The sequence below is a fragment of the Grammomys surdaster genome, unplaced genomic scaffold (genome assembly GCF_004785775.1).
Source record: "Grammomys surdaster isolate TR1022 unplaced genomic scaffold, NIH_TR_1.0 280, whole genome shotgun sequence".
NCBI lineage: Eukaryota > Metazoa > Chordata > Mammalia > Rodentia > Muridae > Grammomys > Grammomys surdaster.
The window spans coordinates 1435102-1443174 of NW_021604721.1; the positions used below are offsets into that span (position 1 = coordinate 1435102).

The 8073-nt window shown below is 40.9% G+C and overlaps 1 protein-coding gene across 1 annotated transcript in view; it reads left to right on the forward strand.

Moving 5' to 3' along the window:
• Positions 1-8073, forward strand: part of Sgk1 (serum/glucocorticoid regulated kinase 1) — a 117366-nt gene that overhangs the window by 77185 nt on the left and 32108 nt on the right. Inside the window, exon 3 of the mRNA XM_028777343.1 lies at positions 7445-7520. Within this exon, the coding sequence (XP_028633176.1) occupies positions 7445-7520 (76 nt within the window). The remainder of the gene's footprint in view (positions 1-7444; positions 7521-8073) is intronic.

The window sequence follows — 8073 nt, forward strand, 5'->3', positions numbered from 1 at the left end:
GCCTCAAGTACCTGGATTGCTGATTTCAGCTTTGACCAGTGTCTGGATCTACAATTTTATTTAACAAAGATGAGACTTCTAAAGCTAGCTCTGAACAAAAAGAATGAGAGAGATACAAATTAAATTCCTATAAGAGTAAAGGACTCAAGTTGGGCATTGGTGGCGCACACCTTTAGTCCCAGCACTTGGGAGGCAGAGGCAGGCAGATTTCTGAGTTCGAGCCTAGCCTGGTCTACAGAGTGAGTTTCCAGAGGCCTCTACTAGATAGACCAAAAAGAGATGCAGGCAAAAAGCCAAAATAAAGCTGCAAGTGCTCTCCTGCCAGAACAACCTTAATAAGACACCTGGAAAAGTCCTGGGAAACAACCTGCAAGGGAAGCAGATTCCTTCAGGTCTGCTCACAGCCTGACATTGTTCCCCTGACTTCTCAGAAGCAAGGCTGAAGTGGTCCAACGGGGTTCACTACCTGAATAATCTCATAAACTTGAAATCAGGTACTCAGTGATGCGCTCCACCTCTCTGAGTGTTGATAGATGTTTCCTGTTCTCCTGGGGTTTCTCCCACTTATTTCTTCACAAATTCAATAACCGACCCACTGAATACTGAAGAGACATTGGATAAAGAACCCTTGTTGAGGTAGATAACTAACTTGGCTAACTGCTAACCCAGTTATGAAAAGCTTACATCCCTGTTACTCAAAACTCTGTAAAATGTGCATTTGCGGTATGTCTCTTTAAGAAGAAAAGCTTACTCTGCTTTTCAGGTACTACCTTTAACATGTGTTTTATATCAAATATAAGAAAGGTCAAAAGAAATTTTTTTAAAACAATTGATGGCAGGCCTCTCTGTGAACACTGCCTGACCATCTGGGAGTCACTTTGAAAAATTAACTCAACATACTGGACTCGTGGGTTGGCCAGATTATAAGGCAGTTTTGCAGAAGCATATTTTTTTTTATGCAAGCAAAGGCATATGAGAAATATTTTAGATCTTCAGACCATCAAGTGCTATACAATTAGACTAGTCTAGGAGAAAAACAGCAAATATTTAGTTCCATTTATCACAGGAAGGAAAAAAAATCACTCCTTTGCTGACACTTGCATCTGGCAAGTCAGACCCTATGGCTAGGAAGACTGAGTACCAGGCTTTTCTTTTCCTAAAAGAAAACTAAGTGTGATAAATTATAGCATGCAGCAGACTGGAGAACCACATTGGCTTTGAACTTGACACAGCTCCCCTGTAGGGAAGCAGAAAACTTTCTCCTACAATGTTACATAAAACTCAGACCCACATACTTCCCTCTCCCCTCCCTTTATTAACTGTCTTTTTGGGCAAAGACACAAGGGGAAAAATATCAAAGAATGCAATGTCATTTGCCATGGGAGATATTTAAAACATTTTTCTTCTCGTAGGCTGGGAAGTGGACACTTGCTTCTGGCTTCACCCAGTATTAGATTCATTTCTCATATGCTTTGCTGAACAGTGACTCAGAGAAGCCACTATATTTACTTTGTAGCCCATATCAGTGGACACAGGCTACTCAAGCTGTGTGTTACTGCCTTCAGGCACAAGTTGGCCAAAAACAGTCGTGGTGCCTAAAAATATACCAGTATCAATCCCACCAATCCTTTAGGATGGAGGTTGATGAGGTTGCCCATCCTCAATGAAGCCAGAATAGAGTCAATTAGAAAGGAAGGTGCTTTAGGTGGGGCAAAATAAATCTTGGTGCAGTTTTTTTTGGGGGGGAGAGGAAGATGCTAATAATTTACTAAATTATACTTGAACTTCTGCAAATAATTTTCAAGGTATTGAAGACTTTGTTTGTTTTTGGTTTTTCAGACAGTATGTTGTGTCATAGGAAATACTCTGGAAGATGCACTTGCCAGACGTGCTGATGTATTTAGTAGTAGAAAAGGGTTTCTTGGGGTTTGTTTGTTTGTTTGTTTGTTTTGCTTTTGCAAAGAAGATGAAGAAAAAACAAAACAAACAAAGAGAGAATTGCAGTGTGGAGACTCCTGGAGGTGAGGAGTCACCTGTCACTCCTGGTCCTTTATGGAAAAGACATTAAGAATGGAGGTGTCTACTCTTCCAAATTAACCCCACCCCATGACACTCATTGCCGTACAGTTAGGAGGCTTAGCATAACAGAAAAAAACAAAAACACACATGCTAAACCACACTCAGCATGGTTGGCCCGTCCTTTAATTCCAGAAGCTCAAGCTGAAAGAGATCTAGGTTCCTCATTTTGGGTTTTAAGCCAGGATCATATACAGTAGCCTCAAGTGGCTTCAAACTCATGGTAATTCTCCTGTCTCAACTTCCCAAGTGTCTCTCCACCGTGCCTGGCTCTGACTCTCATAGTAACAGCCTAGAGATTATAATTCAGCCGGGCGGTGGTGGCGCACGCCTTTAATCCCAGCACTTGGGAGGCAGAGGCAGGTGAATTTCTGAGTTCAAGAGTTCGAGGCTAGCCTGGTCTACAGAGTGAGTTTCAGGACAGCCAGGACTACACAGAGAAACCCTGTCTCGAAAAACCAAAAAAAAAAAAGAAAGAAAGAAAAAAAAAAGAAAGAAAAAAAAATTCTTTCATTCAGCAAATACTTATGGATGTCTACTGTGTATCAAGTACCCCTTTTAAGTACTCAGTGTTTATAAAATGCCACAAAGAAAACAAGTGAGAAAATTATATTTCAGTATATAATCAGTAACACAGGAAAAAATAGGCAGGAAAGAGAAAGGAAACTTCCATCTCCATGGAGCATGCAGAGAAGACTGACAGAAAGAGGATATCTGAGCTCATAGGTGAAGACAAGTGTTTGAATACCTATGGAAGAAAGGTCCAGGGTGAAGAATTAGTGCATGCAATTCTGTAGGGAAGCCTTTGTAATGCCTTATATGTGTAGTATTTAATAAACAGCAAAGTTTATTCTTTACGTTTAAAAAGTATCTCACATTGTAGCTCAAGCTAGCCTGGAACTCACTTTATAGCCAAGATGGCCTCAAACTCTTGTGCTGAGCCTCCTGCCTCCACCTTGTGAGGGCCGAGATGAATTGCAGACATGAGCTTTTAACAGCAAAGTTCTTCCATCAAAAGTTTCTACTTCCTCACATCTTCCAGCCTCCTGGTCAACCTGTAGACATGTCTGATGGTCTGAACATGGATGATAATAACTCTGCCAATTTCACCCCCTGGTGTGTGTGTGTGTGCGCGTGTGTGTGTACCACATATGGTTAAATGTAAGACAGTCTTAATTTTAACCTGGTCCATATAATTCCAAAGCCCACATTCCAGTTGTATTTATTTTTACCCACCATGATCTAAGAGAAACGCATGGAGCTTCTCTTATCAAACTGTGTGGCCAACACCACATCCCCCCACCTACCTACCCGTGTCTCCAGTGCTAAGTCATTTCTTTCCTTACAGTCTCTCTCCATCTATTGATTGAGCAGACCCAACTAAATCATCTGTGACGTTCTTTCTAGACACAGATACTGAGATTCTCTGATAGCATTAACTTTAGCAACTTTAATGCACTTTGAGTCTCACCAAATCAATGATTGGGTCAATAAACACTCATTGATTGCTGTCTCTCTGAATGGGACACAGTCTACAAACACCATGTTGCAAGGAAATTTTACTTAAGAACTTAGTCAAGTGCTGCGGAGTAGAAAAACACAAAAGTTTGGCAAGATATCTTGGCCTTTGTCGACTCTCAATTGGAAACACAAATGCCTGCAGGATTGCACAGGAAACCTAAGTAGGTGAAGTGGAGTGAAAGTATAGATTCGGCATGGTTCCAAGCACCCATTTTAGATATCTTGAAAGGCTGTCTTCTGGTTTCTGCTATGACTACAACTTACAAAGGCAGATATGCAATCATTGATTAATGTGAGTACTACTGAAAACAAATATGTAAGAAAATAAGCTTTTATAGAGAATCAAAACAAAACCTATCACCCCACTGCCTAACCCTGCCACCTACTTGCATCACGGAATAAATTCACAAGAGTGAGGATTGTCCTTCTGTCCACACTTGTGCTGTGGCTCCAAGTACTGTTCTCATGTTCCTTCCATTAACTGAACCTAAACAACTGAATTAATTTGCATACATATCTGAGTCTTAAGAAACTGAAGTTAGGCGGGCAGTGGTGGTGCACGCCTTTAATCCCAGCACTTGGGAGGCAGAGGCAGGCGGATTTCTGAGTTTGAGGCCAGCCTGGTCTACAGAGTGAGTTCCAGGACAGCCAGGACTACACAGAGAAACCCTGTTTTGAAAAACCAAAAAAAAAGAAACTCAAGTTAGTTCTCAGGTGATAACTTGAAATATACAGTCAAGACTTGGATTCTGGGAACTAATCTGTAACTTAGAGGCAGAACACGGCTCAATCCTTAGCCCTGAAAACCAAATAAACACTAGGCTGGACAGATAATAATACTGATGATAATTAATACATAATAATAGTAAAAGACTATCTCTCAATTGGTTATCACTGCTAATTAATTCATGGAATCCTGGACTATAAAGGCTAATTAAGTACCTGACGAGATAATTAAATGGCAGCTAAGATGAAATCGACAAGCTATGTGTTGATAACTCTGTAAACTGGACAGTAGGTAAATAGAGGTTTAGAAAATGAATGTCCTGGGATATGTTTGGAATGTTCCATAGCAGCACATTTAAGAGTTCCATAGGATGGTTACCTTTCTTTCATTGTCACCCTTAGAGTGGAAATCTCATTAAAGAAATCTTCTTAAATATTTATCTGGAAGAAACCAAATTGTCCCTTAGAGGAGTCATGTCCCAGGCACTTGGTATTTCTTTGGTTTTGACCTGACTTCAGAGACAGGTATCCCATGAAGACACAGCAGGATCTACAATAATGAATTTTCTCACTTCTGTGGAGTATCTCCAGCTACAGCACATGGTTAATTAACCCTGACAGTGGGCATAATGATTCATGGGTACATACTTAAACAACTCTGTATGGGACTCATGAAAAATGGCTTGTTTATACTCTCCTGCCACAAATAAAGAGAACACAGGATTCTTGATGTCTCTAGAATGAACAGGAAATGCTCTCTCACATAAAAGACATTTTGAGAGCAAATATTAATGTGAAATCATTCATAAGCAAATGAGCTCCCCAAAAACAGCACCCTTGTATAAAGGTGGGGGGAGGGGCACAACATAGTTACAGCTGTTAGCATATGGTAATTTTCCATATTGGTATAGTTTTTTTTTTTTTCTGGTTTTTTGAGACAGGGTTTCTCTGTATAGCCCTGGTTGTCCTGGAACTCACTCTGGAGACCAAGCTGGCCTCGAACTCAGAAATCTGCCTGCCTCTGCCTCCCAAGTGCTGTGCCACCACTGCCCAACTAGGTATAGTTTTTAAAGAATGAAAACTTTTTGCAGGTAAAAGGTGTAAGAAGTGGCAAAAAAAATAGACTATTCTTTACTCTTGTTAAGTTCATATCTGTTAGAACATTCTGATTGCTCACAGATGCAGAACACTGGCGGTCCTACCTGGGAGCTATCCTTCAAGATCAGTACCTTATTTCAGGGACTACTTGGCACAAGACCAAGAACTCTCAAGGACAAGTTCATATTGCAGAAAGGATGTCTTCTAAGTCAGTGACCTCAGTAAAGAGACTTAACAGCACTGACTAAAGGGAAAAGGGACTATCAACCTGGAAAGATTAGGTTACCATGAGACACAATGACAATTTTCAAATACTTGAGGTGTTTGCTACATAAAGAAAAAAGAAGTACAAAATGCTGTGTAAGCCTCGGAAGGAAGCCAAATCCAGGGTGGGTGATGTGCACCTGTAATCCCAGCACTTTAAAGAGGTAAAGGCAGGGGTTCTAAGCCAGCCTGAGCAAGACCACGATACAACAAACAAAACAAAAAGTTGTGAACTGGAACCAGTGACTAAAGATTCAAAGATCCAGATCTCAGAATATCCTGTTAAAGAGTTTTTACCATTTTACCATTAAGATATATCCCATTAAAGCTGAGCGGTGGTGCCGCACGCCTTTAATCCCAGCACTTGGGAGGCAGAGGCATGCAGATTTCTGAGTTCGAGGCCAGCCTGGTCTACAGAGTGAGTTCCAGGACAGCCAGGGCTACACAGAGAAACTCTGTCTCAAAAAACCAAGGGAAAAAAAAAGATATATCCCATTAAGTAAAGGCATATTTGAAATCTATACATCAAGAGAGTATGATGTTGCTTGCCAAAAGGCATCACTGCAGCTCCTTGGAAAACATGATAAGCAACCTAAGACAGAGACAGGAGGATACCCGCAAGAGTGAGGCAAGCCTCAGCAGTACAGTGAGTCTCTGTCTCAACAAATGATAATTTGAAAAATTTAGGATTATAAATTAACTCTGTACTAGAGTCTCTAAATTAAATAGCAACTATTACATATGCCCATATAAATTAAGAATATAAAGATTCTACTGTACCTATGTCTTAGTTTCTTTTTTGTTACTACAAGAAAGTGTCTGACAAAAGGTGTTTGGTAGAGAAAGGGATTATTTAGGCTTCAAGTTTGAGAGTACTTCCTCCATCAAGGTAGAAAAGCCTCACCTGCAGGAGCCTGAGGCAGCTGGTAACATTGTATCCAGCTAAGAAGCAAAGACAAAGAAGTCCTGTTTCTCATCTTTAGAAGTCCAGAATCCCAGCAACCAGGGGAATGGTGCTGTCCAGAGTGGAGGGTGAGGGGAGGTGTCTTCCAACTTCAGCGAACCTAATTGAGATATTCTCCCACAAGCATGTTCAAAAGGTCATCTCCCAGGTGAGTCATCAAGCTGATGACCGGGGTTAGCCTTTACAAATTACAAAAGAAGAATTCTTTCATTTTATTTTTGTTTACAAATTATTATTGTTAAAGACAGTGTCTCACCATGTGCTCCTGGCTAGCCTGAAACTCACTATGTAAACCAAGCTGCCCTCTGGCTCCTACTTCTGTCTCCTAAATGATTTGATTAAAAGCTTGTGCCACCATGCCCAAAGAACTTCAAATTTCTTTACTTCATTACTATTCATTTTCATAGGCAGTATTTACTACAGTTACAGACAGATCTGAAACAGCTTTTGTGTCATCATTGTGGCCCTCTGCAGCAGTTGTGTCGTCTGTGCATTGTACATAGCACTGACAGAGCAGAGAGGGAAAATTAGCTCCCAATTACTTATCTAGCTATTAGCCTGACAGCTACTCTATCGTGGGTGAGCAACAATCTCAGATTGTTTAGAATTAAAGGGTTTCCCACATTTGGGACTTTGGAGCTACAGTCAGCAGAGTCTTAAACACCCCAGCTCTGGCCCAGTATGCTGTTGTACAAGCCTTAACTCTGGAACATCTACCCTAGAACAATAGGCCTAGAAGTAGTGACATGGTGACTTGATTTTCACAGCTGTTCTTTTCTCTTTATGTTTTTCCAGGTGAAAGAACCATGTAATCATTCCAACATCCTGACCAAGCCAGACCCAAGATCCTTCTGGACTAATGACGAGCAAGGTATTATTAGATCTGTGTACCCAGGCCCTACAATGTGCGGGGTGCATACTGTATCGTTTGTTTGCATGCTTGTGCCTAGCCTAACGAATAATTACAGTTCACTATTAACTTTATTCCCCAAAACATCCCTTCTTATATTTCTCTGCTTCAGTATCTGAGGTATATGCACCATCTGTATAGCTTTGTGGACTGCAAACTATATTCCAGAGCTGGGGAGCTGAAGAGTGGCTATATTCCACTGATTGGGAAGATCAGCAGAATAACATAGGCAAGACATTAGTGCAAATGTTTTAGTGGACATGATGGACATGTTTCTAATCTCAGTACTCAGGAGGCTGAGTCAAGAGGATCAAGCCCAAGAGTTTAAGGTTAGCCTGGGCTATATAGAAAGGAAAAGGTATTCAAAGAAGCTAAAAGCCTAAAATAAATCAAATATTAAAGTTCTTAGAGGAGAGCAGACAATGACTGTGCTGTCAATGGTCTGAAGCTATCCGAGCAAGAGGAAGACTCCTCTGTGAGCTGAGAGGAGCACTCCTCTGTGAGCTGAGAGGAG